Source organism: Cryptomeria japonica, chromosome 9 (genome assembly GCF_030272615.1).
Source record: "Cryptomeria japonica chromosome 9, Sugi_1.0, whole genome shotgun sequence".
NCBI lineage: Eukaryota > Viridiplantae > Streptophyta > Pinopsida > Cupressales > Cupressaceae > Cryptomeria > Cryptomeria japonica.
In genome coordinates this window covers 632104044-632127241 of record NC_081413.1, presented here as the reverse complement: position 1 = coordinate 632127241, position 23198 = coordinate 632104044, and the positions used below count along the sequence as shown (strand labels likewise).

The following is a 23198-nucleotide window of genomic DNA, read 5'->3' as shown; positions in this document are numbered from 1 at the left end:
ACATACAGACAAAACTCAGACCTAATTAGATGGAATGAGTTACATGTAAGCAACGTGTCGTCAAATATCCACCAACCACCTAAGGAAGAAATAACAATTAACAATTATAATTTAATCAAGAGAACTCGGAGTGCACTCTACCGTCGCTTGCAATTCAATATAAAAGCACTTATTTGAGCACATGGAATAGTGTACTTGTAAGAAAGTGCGTTATGAATGGTGCTCCTTCATTTCCAAACGCGTAAGGTGCAGATTCAATCCACAGAGCTCGGATTGCATGCAAACCGTCCGTATAATTTTTTATATTTTTTCCATAATGCGCTGGCCATAAAATATCCACAAAATTAAAAAAAGTTGTTGGGTGAAGTAGTGTGCAGTAAAAACAAATAGAGACTGAAAACTGTGCCAGCAATTGGTATAACTATACAGATGTACCCATGGTACAACTAATTCTCTTTTTTAAATTGTATGCACATCGTTACAGTTTACAAGACTTATAACATCCATTCTGTACATGTATTTGGATTAAGAGATAGATTTTAACTAAGAGATAGACTGTTCATATAGCTGGATTTCGGACTGAGAGTAGGAGTGGAATTCTCTGACAAAACCAGCCAATTTGGGGGCACCCTGAGTTCATCTCTAAGCAAATTACAGGTCTTATTAACAAGTGAATAATCCCTTTTCGCATTAGAACGGAATGGAACAACCGAGCTCCAAAAACCTTCCACCAAATGCAAATGGGCCTCCAAATTATGGCTGCAACTCATATCAACATTGTGTTTAAGATAAGGAGAATTCAAGTGACTAATCCTCAACTCATTACCCACATGACTGTATATCTCCCCTTTCACTCCATTAAAAAGCTTTCTGTGCATCCATTCATTCAAAACGATGCCAGGAAGTTTAGGTATCACATCATGGGTATTCACTATTCTCAAAGTTTTCACACCTATCTCCTCCATTCTCTCTTTAAAATCAAGGTTTCCAACTTTGGGCCCTACAAAAGAAAATACTGTCACAGGTATATTATGTTTAGCACCTAAATTATTGGATGCTAATAATGTTTCTCCAATTTGGTAAGGACTCAAGAGTCCCAAGGAGGCTCCTAGGCTGTGGCCTGTAATAGTAATACTCAATTCCTCACCCTTGTATAACTCCACCAATCTTTGGACCTCTTTCATAACTTGCTCAGATGCACTGCTAGTTATTTTTCTTGTATTTGTACTATCATTATCATCAGCCTTGGAAGAGTTGGTATAGAGGCTTAGAAATCCATTTTCAACCTATGAATGAAGACCTCCACGGGATAAACCAGAAGAGCTATTTGAAGCAGCTTGTGATGGCATGAGATTTAACGATTTCAGATCTGTCTTAAGATTTTCAGGCCATTCAGAAGGAATCATGGTGCCTCTCCATGCAATGACTATATCTCTTCGGCCCAATCTTTTGATTTCTTTCATATCATCACTAACAGCAACAAATCCCATCCAGTTTGATGATTGCCTGCTGGGTTTCAATGATTGTGGTAGTATTTCTTCAAGCCAATCTGGCATTTGGACGGTAGGGGTTGCATAAAGATATTTGGTGACCTTGTAGCCAGTTTTCTTAAGCCCCACTGTATCAAAAAATGAATGGAGATCATTAGTGACACAGTTAGCATAGGAGGTGGAATTCGGATTATAGACAAAAGCATCATAAGTTGCCTGAGCAAACTCTCCATATTTAACAATTTCTCTTCTTAGGTTTTCATCAAGAGGATCAAGCATGCCTCTCCAATCGTTAGCACCATGGTATTCTCTCCATTTGGCTGCCAAGCTCTGCTTTGGAGAAGGGTCAGATCTACACAGCCCCCTCATCCAATCAACCTCATGATTCCCTGAATTGTCATCCCACTTAGTGGTAGGGCTAGGTATATGTGCGCTTGTGTTTCTCCTTGGAGAGTCAATGAGGGCTGTAGATAAGCCATTGTGAAAGGCTGTTTGAACTTGTTGGAAGATCTTCTGTATTGGCCTTTTGATTACTGGTGAGCTGACTAAAGAGCAGGTTACTGGAATGGCATGCTTTTTGATTAATTTTGATGTTGGTGACCTGGCATTCTTTGGGGCTTCTGCTAAATGGCTGCTGTGGGTAGGATTGGATCTGCAAATCTGGAGGGGGGAAAAGGTGGAGATTTTTAAAGAGGCTGGAAAAAAGGATTAGTAAGGAAGAATATTTAGAAACCCAGAATATACAGATGTGATTTAGCAGCGTTGGAAGGACAGGAATGCGTGGAACAATTTATGGAACGCGCATGAAGGCTATAATGGGCGCGTGGGGCCACAAATCAAATCATAGCAAATGTGTTGGCATGAAGGCTACAATGGGCGCGTGGGGCCACAAGTCAAATCATAGCAAATGTGATTTAAGAGGACATTTTATGTATTTCCTATTTTTGTTTTGAATTGAATAAAGTAATTTTATATATAAATGACAGCAAAGCAACTCTCAATCAATCTACAATGTCTTGTGATTAATTTATCATGCGATGATAAATTAAAACCAATCCAATAATTTATATGTGATGATAAACTAAAACCAATCCAATAATTACAAAAAAATTGATTTTTTTTCATACATTTGTTCAACACATGAGATCAATTAGCAAATCATTTAGTCAATGATATTGTTTATTCAACAAAGATTAACAATTTATCCACTTAAATGGACAAATACAATCAAACAAAACCTTTAAACTAGGAAGATAATCAAGCTCCATTACCAATATGCTTATGTTTTGTTTGCAATAAGGAGAGAAGGAGAGAGGGAGATATAAGGATATAAAGAGAGAGATAGAGGAGGAAGAGTGAGAGAAAGATAAAGGAGTAAGGATATAGAGTTAGAAGATAAAGATAGAGAGGAAGAGATCGAGATGTGTAGAAATTCTATTGCAGTCATTGATTATTAATCTCCTATCTTATAAAAATTATTTAACTGCTGAAAATAAATTTACAGCTGAATATCAAAAAATAACACAACTGCAACTTCACTAAAAATACGGAAAGAAATAAGCAACACAAGGACACAATATTTTTGGACAATCGTCCCTGGAAAAACCCCTAAGGGAAAACCAGTTCTACAGATGGAAAATATATTCAATCGTCCCTGGAAAAACCCCTAAGGGAAAACCAGTTCTACAGATGGAAAATATATTAATCTTCAACAATATAAGAATTACAAAAGAATTCCTTGCCTCTTACTGGCAGAACTCCGACAAATTCCTAATATCTCCTACTGATATCCTCCACTGCTATATCAACGCTATCACTGCGCCTCTTGCTAACACTGCAAGACTATTTGCTATCACTGCAAGTTCTTCTCAAGACTTCTTATTTTCCAAATGACCCATGACCCCTTTTTATACTACTCTGTTGGAAAACCAATGGCTAAGATTAATTCAAACCAACGGCTGAGATTAAGACAACTCAATAACCAATAACTAATTTTGGCTATGAGGTGTCACCTAAAAAGAGCCACTATTAAATAACAATTGTTTTTATCCTAACAATACTTGTTTGACGAAAACAACCATTTTCTAATTCTAGGTCAGGACGAACAACTGTCCAAAACTACCCATAACTAATGCTGTTATTTCGAGGTAAGGACGAACAACTGTCCAAGCTACCCATAATTAACAAGATGGATATGAATATGGAGAAGAATAGGCATATGGAGGTAAGAGGGATAGATAAAGAGAGAGGAGAGAGGGATAGATAGAGATAGAAGAGATAAATATATATATATATATATATATATATATATATAGAGAGAGAGAGAGAGAGAGCAATGGATTAAAAGATAAAGATAGAGGTAAGAGATGATATACACAGGTAGAGAGAGGAAGAGACATAGAGGTAGAAAGATATTGAGAGATAATAATATAGAAGTAGTGCGATAAATTAAAAATAAATGTGAAGAGGTTTAGGAAGAGGGAGATGGAGAGAGAGGGAGAGAGATGGATCGAGAAAGAAGGTGAGATGAAGGTAGGGGTAGAGATGAAGATAGAGAAAGAGATAAAGAGGGAGGGGGGGGGGGAGAGAGAGAGAGATAGGGGGGATGAGAGCTAGATAGGGGATAGGGAGGGAGAGATGGGGAGAGATAGAAAGGGTATAAAGAGAGGGAAGGAGAGAAAGGGAGAGATATAGGTAGAGGATGGAGAGAAGAGAGAGGAGATAGAGAAAGATGGGTAGCGAAGGAAAAGAGAGAAGAGATGGGGGATACATATAGATAGGTAAATTTATAATGAGGGAGAGGGAGAGGGATGTATATTATTATTTTTTATTTATTTCTAAAATTTTGCTAAATACAACTATCAATTTGTGTTCATCCAAAATGACATTTTTAAATGCTATATTATAATAACTTCTCATTCAAAATGATATTTTTAAATGTTAGATATTATTAACTAAACCCAATATCTTATAAAATGATGATATTGAATCATATGCTTCCATATAATTAATTAAAAATAGTTTTATTTTTTGTATTCTAAAATCTAGCCATAAATAATGCTTATTAAGTCAATAAATAATTAATTAACAATAGTATTAATTTTTTTTCATTTATTTTAAAATTTTTGCCAAATACAACTATTAATTTGTGTTAATCCAAAATGACATTTTTAAATGTCAAATATTATTAACTTATCATTATCTTATAAAATGTTGAGATTGAATATTTATTTTATTTTTTTAGCATTGTAGAAACATATGACAACAAAATTTTATAAAATAATTTAATTTTGAAAATTATATATAGACTTCCCCTTATTTAACTTTTACACATGTCTATTCTCTAAATGATATAATTATATATTTTCTATATTTATTATTTTATCTTCAATAACAACTAAGATACTAAAACCTTATTTTCTAACTTCTCCCTTAAATAATTACATTGAATACTTCAAATTTATTATTATTATTTAAATTTATACCTATCAATGTAGTATGCTAACTAAACATATCCTATTACATATACTATCCAAATAACTTTGGAATCAATATGAGAAATAATCTAAACCTCTTATTCTTTAATAATTACAGGTATTTTCTATGTTTATTCTTTTATACTTTAACAAATTGAAGCACTTAAAATTTCAACCACTATAATTTTAATGTTTTTCATTTATACTCACACATGTCAGATGCATAAAATAATTAGCTTAAATTCCTTAACCATACAATAGATTATAAATATAAAACTACTATTTGTTGCATCATTTTATCTATCCTTATACAAAGAACTTGACCTTCTAATGCAACACATACATACAACATCTGGATTGGTCTTCTAATGCAACACATACATACAACATCTGAATTGGTCTTCTAATGCAACACATACATACAACATCCGGATTGGTGTTTTGAAGTGACATAAAATTTACAACTATAGCTAAGGTTAGATAAAAGTTTATTTACAATTGAATTTTTTTTTATATACATTTCCTACAATATATATACTAGTACTATAATATACCAGGGAATACTAAAATTAACCTATATATATATATATATATATATATATATATATATATATATATATATATATATATATAATATTTTCAAACAAACAATTGTACCATAGTAAAAAATTCTAAATATTTTAATCTTTAAATTTATTATATATATTTGAGGTTTCTAATATTATAACCAGAAAAGATTGATTAAAAAAAAAATATTATATATATGTATGTATATATATGAATGAGAAAAAATATTAACAAAAAATAAATTAATTATTAATTATTTTATTTGTATCACCAAAAATTGCTACCAGATGATATAAACATTATAGATATAAAAAATAAAATAAAAAAATTATATTAAAATTATTAAATTTTAAAGAATAAAATTACTCACAATTCAAAAAAATTAATAAATAATAAAATAAAATAAAAACAACTTAAATATTATTATAAAAATTAATAAATATCTACAACTTAAATATTATTATAAAAATTACTAAATATCTAATGTAAAGTTTTCATATTTTATTTTGAAGTGATATTTTTCTATCATCAAGCGGACTCACACCTCAACGCACTTATTAAATATATTGAATGAAAAATAGAAAACTTAAATGCGGTGGGTAGTTTTTGACTTCCGTTTGCAGTTATCTCCATTTCTAATGGAAACGGGTTTGTAATATTAGGGGCCCTCCGTTTCCGTTTCCGAAATCATCGTTGCCGTTCTCATTTCCGTTAAGTTGACTGCACCGTTTTTTGGGTTCTCCGTGTTTTCTTATCCAACGTGCTAAAGGTATAACAAGGAAGGGATTTCTCCATTCAACGCATAAAACTATATGTGAAAAATATTTTAGTTTTTTTAATATTTAAAACAAGTTTGATCTTTCTTTTTGTTTATTTACACTTAAACGTTTTATTATTAACTTTGTAAATTAATATTATAAAAATAACAATTTTCTTTCATTTTTTATTTTTTTATAAACTGATTTGTAAATTATAATTTATATTTGGTAAGAGTATTTAATATTAAATTCTAATTAATATTATTAAAAAATAATTAACTTTATTTTAAATTAATCTAAAACTTAGGAAATTCAATTTTTAAAAATATTCTAAATTAATTTATATTTTATAATAAATATTATTAAATTATATATATTAATAAAAGTTGTAATATAAAGTCTAAAATTGCAAAAACTAGATCTACTCACAACAATATATTTTTACAATTAAATTTTTTTATTTTTAATGATTATTAATTATAAAAATGTTTAAAACAATTAAATTATTTTTTACTAAATATCTATTATAATTTATAAATAATTTTTTTTTGAAAAAATGAAAATAAATAAATTTATTTATTTTTTAATAATATTAACTAAGATTGAATATAAATTATAATTTATAAAGAATTTTATTTTATAGTATTCATTTACAATTTTAATAATAAAACTGTCAAAGTGTAGAAAAGAAAAAAGGAAAGAAATTCAAACTACGGTACCCTTCACTGCATTGTAATTATAATTCCCTTACTTATTATTACGGTGATCACTGAAAAGAGAATATAAGAGAAAGGTGACCTCTTAAAAGAACATATAATAGAAAGGTGATCTCTGAAAGGATAATATAACAGAAAGAAGATAATTTTAACAGTTAGTTTTACATATGACATCATAAAGATTACATCTAAAGGATCTTTCAATTGGAGGGGCAACCATAAAGTTTGATACGGGTATTGGAAAATAACACTTAATATAGGTATTTCTAATATTGCTTAACATAGGTTATTCTATAAAATAAAGATTAGTTGTTTTGTAATTTTTTGTTAATTGTTAGGTGGTTATGAGGTATTAGTTGGAAGGTTTTATAAAGCTATTGCTATACAATTATTTGTTAATTATAGATGAGTGAAGAATTGTTAGATTTTTCCTTTGTCTAGATTCTAATAGATAGTAAATCTATAAACATTAAAAAATTCAATACAATTAGTCTTACTTATCCATCAATTAAAAAGTAAGTGTTCTCAAATACTAACAAAATTCAAATCCTATTTTGTTGGGATCTTAAAAGAAACACTAGAATAATCTACTTGTAAATGCCTACATGTGAGAGAGATCCTAAACTCACTTAGTAGGTTGTAAGGCTTTAAGAAGTGCAGAAACTACAAATAATCCTGTTGGATGATGAAATGGAGTCATAGGACAACAAAGATAGGGTAGTGAGATGTTTAAACTTTCTCCTAAATTGGACTAATGTGGCAATCAATCAAGACCCCATGTGGATAGCAAACTTCATGGAACATGAATGTTTGGAGGCATAGACTGACGAGAGTGGCTCAAAAGAGGAAGACAACGAGGAATGGAAGAACAAGGAGAGCCTGGACATTCAAAGTGAAGAAAACGGCCAGAAGGTAGCGGAATGGATGGAGTTTGGAAAAAAGGAAAACTGGAAAGGAGGTGAGAGAACTTAACAAATGCTTGTTTTGTTACAAAAAAATATTTTAGAAAACATAGTTAGTAGAAGTAGTATAATAGAAGGAATAGCCAGAATGACGTATAGATAGTAGAAAGTTTTTTCAGAAGAAGTGTTTGCAAGAGAATATATGGCATTTTAGCACTATGAACATATAATGGGCCTATGGGCAATTTTGTAATCTAGAGCTACATCTTAGAAACTCATTGAGCCTATGGGCTCCTCCAGTCATGCAAAGGAAGGAATCAAACAAGAATGTAATATGTTTTTTGCTTAATCAATGATGAGGACTAGCCCTAACTAGTAGTTTAATTATCAAATAAAAAAAAAGATGTGTTTTCTAACAACAAGGCCCAAACTATGGGTTTTTCTAATTTAAAATTTACATTGTTTAAAGGTAATAAACCAATTAACATGTTAAGTAAGTAATATAGATATTTTAAATGTATCTATCTAAAAACTATAATAAAATATCTTATTTTATTTATAAAGCTTTGTTTCAATTTTAATTTACAAACCATTTAATAATGGTTTTTGGTTTTAAATTATGATAAGTGGAGGAAGGTCCCTCAACGTGCATTACAAATAAGAGTAGACCAAAGCTACAACCAAAAACTACAACAAATTAGCACCAACTAGTTAGCAAAAGGAACTAAGTAAAGTTGAAATAACAAGGAAATATAATAGAACATCAACAAAGACACAAATTGAAGAAAACAACTAATCAAATCCAACTAGAGCTTAAACTAAAACCATGCAACTTCGCATCCAAGTCCAAATAGAGCTTAAACTAGAATCATGCAACTTCACATCCCAATACTTGGCTTATGAGAGAGAATTTAACTTATGAAAAAATTTCTTCATCCTTTGTACAACTATTCAAGTAAATTCATCTAGATGTGAAAGCTTAAGGGAATAGGGTAAAGAATCCCACTAAGAATGCCCATTTTATACAACAACACCAACTATAAACAAGGTAGAGAAGAAGAGACAACCTTACTATGAACATTAGCTTCTATAATAGTAGGAGAAACACAAATTTTAGACTCAATATTATTTTCTAATAGAGTAAGAGGAGACACACCAGGTCTAGGTGGGGGAATCTCAAGAATGGACAAGGATCGCTTCAAATTTAGAAATAGTGATTGAATCCTCAAGATGTACACCATAAGATCATTAGGAAAAGCATTTTTCCATCAAGTTGAAGATAGATTATGAGAACTATGGGAACAAGCTAAATCCAAGTGACCAGCAAGAAAAACACTTATGGAAAAACGGAATACCTTCGTAATCCATAATTTGAGACCAAGACAAATCATTAACATAAAGAACAATCTCATCAGATCATTAATTTCTTATTTACATTATTTGAAAAGTAATTTTTATTTACTTCATAGTAATTTTAATCACTTAAAATAACTTTTTAGTAAATAAAACATTCCATCATAAATAAATATAGCTATTTCAAAAAAAATAAATAGATAATATAAAAAATAAAATAATACTTATGCATATAAAAAAATTCTAACATATAATTTTTTAAATAAATATTTATTATTGAAAATGATATGTAAACTTTAAATCCACGTCGCATATGAAAATATTAATATAAAACAAAATAAGTCACTTTATCTATTAAAAATAATAGTAATATTACATTTTAACAAAACTAATATTATACTTATTTTATATCATTAATAAAATTATATTACATATTATAATAATTGTTCGAGTAAAGGTATTAGTTTACTTAATTAATTAAATCACCTTTTCTCTATTTCACTAAGCTAAATTTAGGAAGCTAAACTTAGGAACATTAATAATTAATTCATTATTAACTATTAATTGCTTTTAGGGTTTATGTTTTTATGTTTTGATCTCCTTCTATAAGGATTGATCCCTTTGTAATCTTTAACCAATCTGATTATTATTATTGCATTCTTTTGCTCTAGGTTTTCAAAGCAATCTTTGTGTTTTGTGTGGATCTTTGATTGTTGTGACACGTTATTTGCATACAGGTGTTCACTGGGTTCTTTGAGGTTGTATTTCACAACTTTAACATGGTATCAGAGCTTCAGACCCGAGGCTTTCCTGTTCTTCTGATTGGGAGATTCTACCAGAGTAGGTCTTCTATACAATTTGGGTTAATTTTAACCTCACCATTGAATCCAGCACGTGGGAAATAGTCAAGATTGACCTTTTGTTTGTCAATTTTTGATTCACGAGGCCAGATCTGTGAGGGTTGGAAAATTCAATTTTTTTTGTGATCCAGGGGATCATCTATTTTTTGGAGCAATTTGGGCAAAAAATTACATCACGGTTGGCTTCTGAAGGCCGATTCCATGAATTTTGATATATAATTTACCTATTTTCGGTGACAGAGGCATCTGGGACATGATTTTTTATTGGCATGTTTTTTGAGAAAAGTTTGTGTGGCCGTATCTGTACCTACATCAGAAATATTTTAAAAAAAAATCAACTGACTGGTAAAAAAAAAAGAAATTTGATTGCTGGGTTTTTAAATTTTTTTGTTAAAAAATAATTTTAAAAAATCAAGTTGTTACATGTTGTTAAAAGATTTTTTTTAATTAAAAAAATGTCAACCCTTTGCAGAAAAAAGTACATTGCATCAGCGTTGATGTAGAATGACATCATGCTGACGTCAATGGTACAGATGGCTTGCATGGCCCCTGTGACCCTCTTTGTGCCCTAAAAGAGGGGTTTTTTGGTTTTGGTCATAACTTAGGCATACAATATTATTTTTTGGCAAATGAGATATCATTGGAAAGTTGGTTTTGTCTACTTTCCAAATTTGTGGGTTTCATCACCTGGATTTTCTCTTAGTATATTCTATAGCCATTTGAAGTCGAAGGTGTTGTTTTCAGTCCCGAGCTCATAACTCTTCACCTGTTTCTCCAATTTTTACAATTCCAATAGTGTTGGGATGATGTTTGAGAGCTCTTCACAGCCATCCATGCACTTTTTTCTAGATTTTACTCCAAGTACATTTTATTTAGTTTTTTGTGTTTTCACACTAGTGAATTACTTGGACATATGACGTCATGGAAACTTCTCGTTTCCGTGGGATGACTTGTTTTTGGTTGTTCTTCATGTATTTCCAGTATTATGTCTATTTTTAACATTCTGAGCTTTCATTGTAATAACTTATGATTTTATAATCAGAGTGAGATAAAGTGCCTCTGTATTGCACATTTATTATGGGATCTTGCACATTAGTTTTGTGCCTTATTGTACTCGCACTATGATATAAAGTACCATGGGGGTTTGATGTTTTCCTTTGTTTTCCTTCATACCTTTCTCATGTGTGTGTGCCTTAGTTTGCACACCCTTTGTATTTGCTTGTACTTTCATGTCTGCATGGTTAGATGTTCTTGGTTCTTCTTCATGCACTACATTATGGCTTTTAGATTCAATGTACCTATCATACCTCTCCCTTGTCAGCATTGGGGGGGGGGGGGGGGTTCTACTATTGGTGCTAATGCTTCCTTGGTTTCACGTTGGATTGAGCTATGTATCTAGTATTTGTTGCTATGTACTAGGCAGATGTAGCAGTTGTTTACCCATGCATTTCAGCGAGATAGAACACTTACCATATGGACACTCTTGCATTCCTTTTTTGGAGGCGACCTTCCATTTTTCATTTGATCAATTCTTTAGACTGTTGGTACTAGTTCCATTTGTATCTTCAGATTCCATATGTTTTGCTTGCGTTTTCCATTTGATTCGGATTCGAGTAGTGTCATTAAGGGAACTCATACAAATTCATGTCTTCTTGATCCTAATTATATTTTGTTTCAGAGGAGGTTCTTACTGTAGCATCTTAGCAGTCAATCTACGACAAAGTTTGCAGCTTCTTCATGCTTCAGTGATTCTTCATGCTTGTCTTTTGTTCCTATCTTTTGGAAAATTCTTGTTTGGAGGCTTCTTAGTCCTTCACTTGATCTTTCATCTCTTCTTAGAGAGGAGTTTTGTTCCTACAGGGTTTTCTCCCTTTTCTCCATTTTACAAAGATTTCATTGTGCTTGGGTACCTCATCAGGGCTTGTTGCTGGGACCCATTTTGGCTTTCATGCATCTAGTCCTTAGTTGTTTTTTAGCTTCTCCCTAACTTCATCTTAAGGGGGGGTGTTAGAGTAAAGATATTAGTTTACTTAATTAATTAAATCACATTGATTTAATAATTAAGTCACCTTTTCTCTTTCACTTAAGCTAAATTTAGGAAGCTAAACTTAGGAATATTCATAATTAGTTCATTATTAATTATTAATTGCTTTTAGGGTTTATATTTTTAGGTTTTGATCTCCTTTTATAAGGATTGATCCCTTTGTAATCCTCAACCAATCCGATTATTATTATTGCATTCTTTTGCTATAAGTTTTCAAAGCAATCTTTGTCTTTTGTGTGAATCTTCCATTATTGTGACATGTTATTTGCATACAGATGTTCACTGGGTTCTGTGAGGTTATATTTCACAACTTTAATAATAATAAATAAATATATATATATATATATATATATATATATATATATATATATATATATATATATATATATATATATATATATATATATATATCATTAAATATAATAATTATTTCACATTATATACACCTACACTAGTGTGAGATTTAGAAATAAACTGTGAGAAAGTAGCATAGGGTTCCAGAGGATAATTTGGAGCCAACCCAAAAAAAAATATGTTTTGGATTTGTAACTTTTATTTTTTTAATCTTCATTTTCTTGAAGACTATCCATTCCAACCCTTTAAAAAATCACATATCTTTCTATTGTATACCACATGCTTTAGCCTCCATTAAAAATACATTATCATTCATACACAGAATAATGACTACATGGACTATTATCTCAAGCTTCATATGTTATATTTTTTAAGAGAGCCAAAGAGTGTGTAGAGAGCTCAAAGTAGGTAAAATTATGATTAACTTTTCACTAAAAAGATATTAAAATAATAATAAGATTTATTAAAAATTATGTGTATTTAAGATAGTTATATTTATATTATTAGTTCTTATATGAAATTATAGTATTATAGTTTATATTATTAGTTCCTATTTAAAACTATAGCAGAGGGGCTGACCATAAACAATGATTAAAACATTTTTTTCAGCCAATCAAAAACTTTCATTTCCTCTTGCTAATTTTCTTTTGAAGCAATAAAATTAAAATGTGTTTGGAACTTAAAAAGTCAAAAATTTGTTAGGCTCTTATTGGCCTTTGCAAAATAGCGGTCGAAGGTTTGGAATTCCCGAGTGAGACAATGCGCATCCCACTAGGTGATGGTGCTAGTCATATCAACTACAAATTGCCACAACACATTTTTGGTGATGGCTCTTGAGCTCAGAATGCGTGTGAATTGTCCTATCCAACAACAAATCTAAGATTTTTTTAGGAAAAATAGAATATATTTTTTTTTAATTTTGCAGTTCTCCAAGCAGAAGTGAGCAAGTCCAAATGGTTTTTCGAAAAGTCTGAGGAAAAATACTATTAGATCAAATAAATATGCTAGCCATGGATCTACTAAATACTTGTGCAATGCACAAACATTATTGTGGCTTGGTAAACATGAATCCACCAAGCAAACATGGACCAGTTAATAAGTAAGCCACCAACCATGAAAAAAATGATACTAAGGAAACATGACCATGCATAGAAATGAAAGCTGACCCCAAAGCCTTAATTTTCCTATCAATGAAATTTGATAAATAATAAGAGCCAATCTAAATGTGACTAGGCCTTTCAGTACAATACAGGTCTGCCAAGAAAATAATGATGAATCTAGATTAAAGTATGATGGTCCAAAAATATTAAAAGCATAGCTATACTAAGAAATTATTTTTGAAGTGTTATGCTTAAGTAAATAGTTTAAAGTGAAACATAGAAACACTCAAATCTATGTGTATAAGTTTATATCCCAACAAAAGTGTCATGTTCAATATGGCAGGAACTACTTTGCAATGCAACACTTGTTTTATTTTTAAAAATTTTAAATTTTTTTAATTCTTTATCTTATTTATTTTGTATAAACATCTTTTTATTTTAAATATATATATATATATATATATATATATATATATATATATATATATATATATATATATATATTCTTCATATTTTTATCATATTTAAAAAAAAATTTAAACAATCATAACATGATATTTCATTGATGTTTAGAAGCATAATTATATTTATATGTCATTATTATATAAATTATAATGTAATAACAATAATTTAAATAAAATATTAATTATATTAATTTTTAGATTAAATAAAATATCCCTATTATCTAGAGTTTCTGAAATGAGGGTGGGAGCGGGAGGCTGATGTAGTCTTTTGGGTAGAGAAGTTGTAGTGGATGGAGAAAAGGAGGATGAGGTTTTTGATGATGAGGTTGGACAAAAAAATTACCATCTGTAGTGTGGGTGTTGAGATTTTCCCTTTGTTGGTTCATTGTTAGGTTCTTTGTTTAGTTTGGGGTTCTTTCTCTTTGGCCTTTGTTGTTTACCTTGTGGATCCAAGCATCCTATTTCTTGATCATGGTGTTGTAGCTATTATGGTTATGTCATGTCTTACTTCTATTTTTTATGTGTGAGTTGATGGCTTTTGATCGATGAGTTCCCCTATTTTTTGAACGAGTTCTTTGGTTTGTGTTGGAATGATTGTGTTGTGGTCAAAAGTTGGGATTTTTGTGGTAGGGGAGGTGCAATGGTTTCTGTATATGTTAGTGCTTCTACTGTGTTTGGAGTCATGTCTTTTACATTCTTCGTGGCCAAGGCCTATGGGGCTTGTTTTCGATCTACCTCTTGGGATTTGTTGTTCTTGTTGGTGACTGCTTTATGTTCATCCAGAGTACGGTGGTTTATGCTCCTTTTGTCTTTTTAAAGGTCATTGATGACTACTCTATGCTTTCCAGGAGTGTGGTGGTTATGGGTTTTGGTTGCAGTGGTAGTTGCTATGCCATGCTGGGTTTTTTGCTACAGATGCTTTCCTATTTCTTTGTGGTTTGTTTGACCACTCTAGAGTTGGGAGATTTTGATTAGGAATGGTCCCTATCTAGTGTCATTGAGGCATTCTCTATCACTTATGGGGCTTGACTCCCATTCATTTTGTGGAGCTTATGCTTATCCTTTGTTCATCCTCTCAAGCCCTTTTCTAGTCAATTTTTTGCTACTAATTTTCAAGACCACATTCTGGTTGCTTGTCCTCCCCATTTTTGGCTAAGCAATACTTCTAGTTTTGGGATTGTGTTTAGACTTGTTGGAGCCCAGTAGTTTCGGGTTCTCTTTCTCAAGTAGGATTATGTTTCTCCTCCCTTGGTCCATTTATGTGTGGATCTTATGGAGGTGGAGTCTTCTCCTATTGAGGTAGGGAATATTCTTGTGGATAAGGATAGGGTTTGGCTCTTTCTTCTCATTTCCTCCTCTTTTATGGTTTCTATTGAGGTCATTGCATCCCCTATGGAGGTAGAGATTTGCCTTGTTGGAGAGGTTAGAAGCTTCTGTGTGAAGGCTTATATTGTCTTTGGTTAGTTGGATACAGGTTTGGATCATGCATGGCTCTTCATCTTGGTAATTTCTTCCTCCATTATTCCTATTAAGTTAGGTACCTCTTCTATTTAGGTGGAGTGGGGATTTGAAGGAGAAGTGAGGACTTTCTATTTGGTGGCTTCTAGTGATTACTATAGGATTCTTTTGGGAGCCATTTTAAAACCCAATATTAAGGTTTGGGGAGCTTTTAAAAACCCTCTATTCCTCTTTATCCTCTTGGTTGTTTGGTAGGTACAGGTTTTTCTAGTTATCTTATTATGTATTATCTTTATGTTACTATAAGTGAAGGATATGGGAGCCTTTTAAAAACCCATTTTTAAAATTAAGGGAGCTTGGAAAAAGCCCTTTTCTCATGACTGTCTAGGTAATTTGGTTTGTTGGCTTCAACCTTCTTTTCACATCTTGTTCTTTAATACTTTTGTTTATTGTGGTCGTTTGTGGGTTAGCTACTAGTTGACATTTTTTAATCTTGTTGCAACATTAGGCTAGTGGGTTTTGGTTTTCTACAAAAAATGAGGTCTTTGAGTTCCCCTCAAAACTTGATTTTCTCTTAATCAAAAATATAAATATAAATATATTCATTACATTATTAATATATATTATAATAATGAATAATATATTATTAATATAAATAAAATATAATAAAAAAATATTTTTTGACATATTAGATCAATTATTTTGATTTTTAATCATACGAGCACTATCACATTAGTAGAGTTCACAATAACTCTTTTTTCATATTGATATAATAAAACCTTAATGAAATACTTTTATAGAATTAAAATATGATGACTGTACAAAGCCCTATAATATGCATTCTTAAATAAAAATGTAGGTTATATTTATATTGTGATAATCTATTTTCAAACATAAGAAAAAAAAATAGAAGATAATGATTAATCAAGTTCTTTGTGATGTTGTTTAAATTAATTTTCTAATAAAATAGTTTGCATCTTAATTATAAAAACAATAAGAAGCTTTGCAATTTGAATTACTCCACTCCTATTCTTGAATCTTATCCATGGATTCCAACAAACTCTTCTTGCCAAGGTCACCACATAATAATATATTCAACTTTTTGGTCAAAGCTAGACATTGAAATCAGCATCTTTGGCCAGTTTTTTTACTTTTTGACACCTATAGAAACTAGTTATATATGAAATTTTGTGTGTGTGTATATCTATGTTTTTTATTAAGGAAAGCAAGGAGAGGGCCCTAACCCAAATATAGAGAAAAGAAGTAAGAAATGCAGCCAAATCAAGCAGAATAACTTCCCAACAAAGAATTTCAAAGGACCCAAAACATTCATGGGTTTTCAAAGGGACCCAAAACCTTCATGCATTTTCAAAGGACCCAAAACCTTCAACCAAAGAAAAGATGGATACTAGACCACCCTACATCTGAACCTCAACCAACCAGGTGCAATAAGGGGGCAATTTTTCCAAGGTTCCCCTAACCTTCCTTGACAAACTAGGATCCGGTCAGTAACTTTGAGCCTAGAGACCCGCACTATAAATCACCCCCTCACCAGAAACACATCTCTCCACCTTAGTAGAAGAGGATTCCACCTCAATAGGAACTAAATAGAAGAAGATCATCATAGGGAAGGACTGAATAGACCCCAAACCAACATTCTGGAAACACCCATTAAGACAATACTACAAAAAGAACCAACTAACCTCCTTCAAAAAGAAGTTCCCCATATCAATTGGAGATGTCCCTACCTCAATAAGGAACAAGAAAGAGATTCACAAGATCGGAGTGTGCCATTCCCTCAACTGAGTAGCCAACTGAGACCCCACTCAATAGGGGCAACAATAACCTCTATAGAAGTCATGCTAGAAGGAACCCATCCAGGAGCATCACAAGCCCAATAGAGAGAGAAAGGGTTAGAAAAGCCCTTGAAAAAATCAAACCTTAACCAAAATCATATCAAGACCAAAAAGGGCCCTTTAAAAATGCAAACATAAACACTAGAGCCACCAAAGCTCCAACCATACCATAAGCCATCAAATAGAAAACCCTCCTCACAAAACATAGGAGCCACAACAACATGCACAACCCCCATGGGATTGAGCCCACACCAAAAAATTCTTGAATCTCTCTACAAAATAACCATACTACCAAAAAAAAAGCATCTAGTAGACAACAAAGGGAGGCACCACAAGAGCAACCCAGTACCCCCACAAACCAACCCTTCACTATCCATAAATCTACTCCATGAAGGCACCCAGTAAGGAGAGGAGGCAAAGCCCCACCACCCCTTATACAAAGAGGATAACCACAAGCAAGTTTTCCCACACCATGGACTAAATTTGTCAACAGAATACTCAACCACAACTGAACCCCTGCAGAAACGAGGGCCAAGAACCATACAACCAACCATCAAATAGAGGTCAACAACTGGGCAGAAACCAGGGCACTTAACCACCTCAACCTCCCGCATCAAAATGCTGTAGGAAGAAGAGGGAAAAATGCATCTCATCCTTTTCTCACCCATCAAAGGAAACCCCTCTCAAAAATATTGCATCTTCCAGCCAACATGGAAGAGCCAAACACCAGGGGGTTGGCAATGTCCACACAACACAACACCGAAAACACAGAACCAAAACTGGCCTCCACCATAAGTTCCCCACCACTCTGCCATAAGTGGAACAAGAAGCCACCACAAACCCGACAAAGGCAAAAGTAAACACAAAAATAGCCTTCAAAATAGAAACAAAGCCCTCTCCAAAGCTGAAGAGATCTCCAGTCAGCACTAGCCAAAACCTAAACAGAAAGGAGAGGAAAGAAACCTCATGCATGCAACCAAAGAAAAGACCCCAACAAAAGAGCCTCCAAAAATTGAAACCGTCCATCCCAAATATGGTGCACGAGCACCAAGTGAACCAAGTGTACCTCCTGAGTCCAATGACCTATATGGGATCAAATATGAAAATTTTGAGTTCTATATGGTTTCTTGTGTCAAATAAGGTCTAATGAGACTAATAGCATTGTAATAAGGTCATTTGACCATTCATGTAATCAAGTTGTCTAGATGGTCCTAGGAAGGTCCTGATTTGGCCAATATTGTGCAAACGAGCCAAAATGGGACAAATTGATGTAATAATGTAAAATTTGCTTCCAAAGGTCCTTTCATGTCTATTTGGGCCTATTTCAATATGTTTAAGGTCATGCTTTAGAAAAATGTTGAAAGTTGTCATTTTTGACAAATATTGTCATGGGCAACTTTTCTTTGTAAAGGGTAGTTTTATGTCTCCAATGCTTAAATGGAGTTTAAAATGTGGTTGAGTTAGTTTTATAGGTTTTAGGGGTATAAATATGTCCCATTCCCTTGAATAAAATGTGGAAGATTTGTGATTTGAAGATAAAAGGCAATAACAACATTGAAGTTCTGAAAATTTCCTGTGAATTCTAATGCTACCAGTATGAGTTTGGACTGTTTCCCGTACCAAGAGGCATTGATTGACATTATCTTCTGATTTTTTATTAATATACATTGACTTACCTTCCTTTTCCAATTGGTGGCATATAGTTTTATTCAAATTTGATCAATTTATTTTTTATGGTTCTATAAACTGTTGTAGTTGACAGTTTAAGAGGGGTTTTGAGAGTCATTTTGTGAATATGACCCATTCTACTTTATGTAAGCACTGTGGCTTGTGGAATTGGTCTTATACATTGTAAATAAGTGTTTCTAACTTTGAGAATGCAAGAGAGATCATAAATGCATAAGGAGGATACCTTAGGGGTGATGAGTCACAAGTTGACAAAGAGCATAACCGGTGCCATGTATTAGTCTGGGAGTTTTCATTGAATGAGGGAAACATTTTATGATGGATTATTTCTACACAAATCATTTTAATGGCGTTGGATCCTTTGGTTGGGTCTAGAAGTGATCGGAAGTGAGAGATTGGGAAAGCCCTAGGTTTGGGTTCCTAAAAGTGAGGGTTTTGTTTTTGAATAGGTAAATGGGCATGACACCACCTAAAACCTTTAAAATACTTTGGTTTGAAACATTTCCTAAGAAATTTTTTTGGGTGTGAAATTTTGGAGTTGTGATCCAAAGGGTGTTCCTTTGGAAAAAGGGCTAATTTGGCCTAGTACTAGTAGGACAGGGTATTGAAATTGGGTATTGGTCCAAAACAACCATATCTGAAATTTAAGTATGTTGTGAAAATTGCAAATGGGTATCCGAAAGTGTGTTTTTTTTTCCAAGTAGTTTGGGAAAGTTTTGAGTTAATGTGCAAATACCCAATTTGAAGGGCTAGTAGGAATAAACTAGTTAAGTGTTGTTTTGTGTATTGGGGATTGAACTAGTCAACTTGGGTATGTGTAATCTTGTGTCAGGGTGTGTTGAACCCCTAATTCATATTTGGTAAAGACATTGAAGTTGAAAACCCCATTTGAGTGATTTGGTGAAGGTTTGTAAGTGCAAGGTGTGAAGGGTTGAGGAACCTAATATTGGTTGGCTGAGGTGTATTTGTGCCAAGTCATTTGAGTGAGATGAAAAAGTTTACACAAGGCTCTGCATCACAATAGCAGTACGACCCATGGAGGCAGCAACAAATAGATCAGTCGAGCATGCAAGGACCTGTCATCCTAGTATGAAACAAGACAAGGCTAGTCCAACACAACTCGAGAGAGCCCCAGAGAAGCCTTTGGGAGTAGCCAAGCCACCAGTCGGATCCTCCTTCTAGAAAATACCATTCTAGAAGATACCATCCTCCTTACCCCATAGGGAAAGCAAACAAGCAAGATGGACACCCCATCCCACAAAACTCCTATCATTTGCATCAGGATTTCCCTTTTCCTCAGGATCATCTCCTTTCATTGAAACCCTAGACCCTCCGCTCTCCCATTTGTTCTATTTCAAAATTGTGTATATATATGTTATGAATTTGTTCACATAATTTTTTATAATTTATTTTTTATAGTTAGCAATAAATTTATTTATAGAAAGAATAAATTTAAAAAAATTTAAACATAGATTTGTAACACCAATATTTATTCCACAACATTTTTGTATTTTTTTTTTCATAATTTTTTTATAGCTTTTTGAAATGATATTAACTATAATTTAGATATAGGTTACTTTGATAACAAATAGATTTTTTATTTATGAATCTACCTTAATTTATTGTATATTTGTTGAAATAAAAACATCAATACCTAGCACATAAAAAAGTTTGAGAATTTTTTCTCTATTTTCCTATTTTTTCTATGTGTGTGAAATAAAGACCTTGGTATTCAATAAAAAAACCTATATTCACAAGGAATAAGAAATGAATATAATGATAAAATTAAATATTTTGAAAATTATCCTTTTTGAAAAGCTTATAATAATGGATACACACACGAAAAATATAATTTCTAAATGACTTCACTTGATCACCTAAAGGATAAGGAAACAATGGACTTTTGTTGATACGAGTAGAGGAGACTCAATTATGGATATGGTTTAAGACTAGCAAGTTTCTATCCAAGGGTGTTTGATCTTAGAGGGTTTTATATAATAATATTCAATTAAAACCCTTTAGACAAAATTCCTCATTGCTTAAATGTTTAAATTTTATAAAAAAATTGTGATTTTAGATAAAAATCAAGATGTCTTAGAAGTGGGACACACTATTGTAGCATCACCCACAATTCCCTATGGCCTTCAATGTTGGGTATATCTCCTATGATCCTATCAATAGCAATTTATTCTTTTTCCTTGACACATCAACCATTTTGAAGGATATTGTGATTGATTTGAAGGTTTGTATGAAATATTTATAAGGGGTTTTATTGGGGAAACTTATGTAGTCTACTCTAATGTTGATGTCTTTCTTAGTGGCACCAAGCCTATGCTTTCCGGTGATAACACCAAATCATGATAACCTTTCCTACACAAAACGTGTATCCCACTTCCCATAGTTCCTATACTACAGTCATGTGAAATGTCCTCCTCCATTTTCCTCATACCCAGTCTTCAAAAAAAACTATCACATATCCATTGTACCTTGGACACTTTTGTGGTAATTTGTGATGAAAAGTGAGGGATCTTCACCAATAAATGTTTGTTTTATAGATTTAGCTACTTATAAGCCATGTTCTTCTAGAATTGCATCTATAATTTTAGTATTAGATACCTATATTAGAGGAAAGGATGGAGATTTACACGTGTGCTATGGGGTTTTTTAAGGTGATATTAAATATTATAAAGATGGTAATGTTATGTTGGATGAAATATTTTGAATGTGGGACTAGAATTCTCTTTTCATTTGGCCTTTTCATCCTTCTTTTAACCCTTTAACCAAGTCTATCGATATTATCTTAAATTGGGTCAAATTTCCTTATCTTTATTTTTAGTTTTGGCACAACTCTAATTTTGATACATTTAGCAATGCTCTAGGTATTTTGTGAGTTCCATTATAGTTTATTTGAACTATAATCACACTCCTTTATACACATCTCAATGGATACTAAATTGTCAAATGATCTACCTAGCGATATTATTTTTCAAGTGGGAGATCACCCATGGTTTTATTATATTGACTATGAGTGTATCCCCTTCTAGTGTAGATATTTTTTCCATTGAAAATTTGTCTTTTTTGTTTTCTTTGTGCTATCTACAATCTAACCTCACCTACTAAGTTGTGGAACACCTATAGCCATAACATTACCATTTACCCTAAGAGCTCAAATTCTAACTCAAGGGAGTTGTCTCAATTTGGGGCACACTTCGAGTACCCCATTCTTATGGAAAACCCTTCCAAGATTTGTGGGGCTCCTACAAATTCCTTAAATCTTGTTTTGGATGTCTCTCCTAATTTATGGTCTATTCACTCTCTTGTCCTTTTCCACTACATCTAATCTAATCTTAATTTCATTATTATACTTGTCTAGTTTTGTTGCAATTTCTCAATTATTGGCATCTCCAAAGTTATAAGTTTCTCTATTTGTGTGGAACTCTAGGTTGGGTTGATTGATCCTAGGCTTATCCCACTTCTCCTTAGCCTGAGTACTTTAAAAATATGTTTCTTGAAAAAAAATTGAAATGTGCAATAAAGGTCTTCCCAATCCCACCTCTCATGACACACCAATATTATAGGTATGTAGTTGTCTAAGACTACATCTAGCATTGTAAAAATATGTTTCTTGAAAAAATATTGATTTGTATTCGATAACTTAACCATAATTGTGTTGTTTCTATTTTAATTAATTTTTCTACTCCATATAAACTTGTATTTAGACCTTCAATTTTTTTGTTAATAATAACAAAAAAAAAATCAAACTATAATTATTTATTCAAAACTAAAATTTCCAAACTCATAATTTGTCAAATTTGGGTATACTTGAAATGGATATGAGGCTAATCTCCCAAAAGAGCTATATGCTAGGAGAAAGGCTTTAGGTGGAAGAAGGAAAAAAGAAAGAATCTAAATCCAAATATGTTGGGCATGGTGATAGAACTAGAAGAGATGTTTTAACAACTTTGGTTGCCTACATAATACAATAGGGGTCTTGTATGGACATGTGGCAAAGATGAGATCCACAAACAAGCCCTGAAAAATAATATAGCAAACAAAGTGGTTGAGCTTGGGCTCAACAATATCTGACTAGATATTGTGAAATCTACATTACCAA

General features: G+C 32.2%; 2 protein-coding genes across 2 annotated transcripts; both read right to left on the bottom strand.

The window, feature by feature from the left end:
* Positions 1–539: 539 nt before the first annotated feature.
* On the bottom strand, positions 540–1184 carry LOC131075713 (phospholipase A1-Igamma2, chloroplastic-like). Its single transcript, XM_058012585.2, has one exon. The coding sequence runs from the start codon at positions 1182–1184 to the stop codon at positions 540–542; it is 645 nt and encodes a 214-aa protein (XP_057868568.2).
* A 102-nt stretch (positions 1185–1286) lies between these two features.
* LOC131075712 (phospholipase A1-Ibeta2, chloroplastic-like) lies at positions 1287–1859 on the bottom strand. The gene has a single exon (XM_058012583.2). The coding sequence runs from the start codon at positions 1857–1859 to the stop codon at positions 1287–1289; it is 573 nt and encodes a 190-aa protein (XP_057868566.2).
* Between the last annotated feature and the right edge of the window lie 21339 nt (positions 1860–23198).

Bases quoted from the DNA above. Each gene is read 5' to 3' on its own strand.
- LOC131075713 (XM_058012585.2), bottom strand. From the start codon at position 1,184: ATGAAAGAGGTCCAAAGATTGGTGGAGTTATACAAGGGTGAGGAATTG.
- LOC131075712 (XM_058012583.2), bottom strand. From the start codon at position 1,859: ATGAGGGGGCTGTGTAGATCTGACCCTTCTCCAAAGCAGAGCTTGGCA.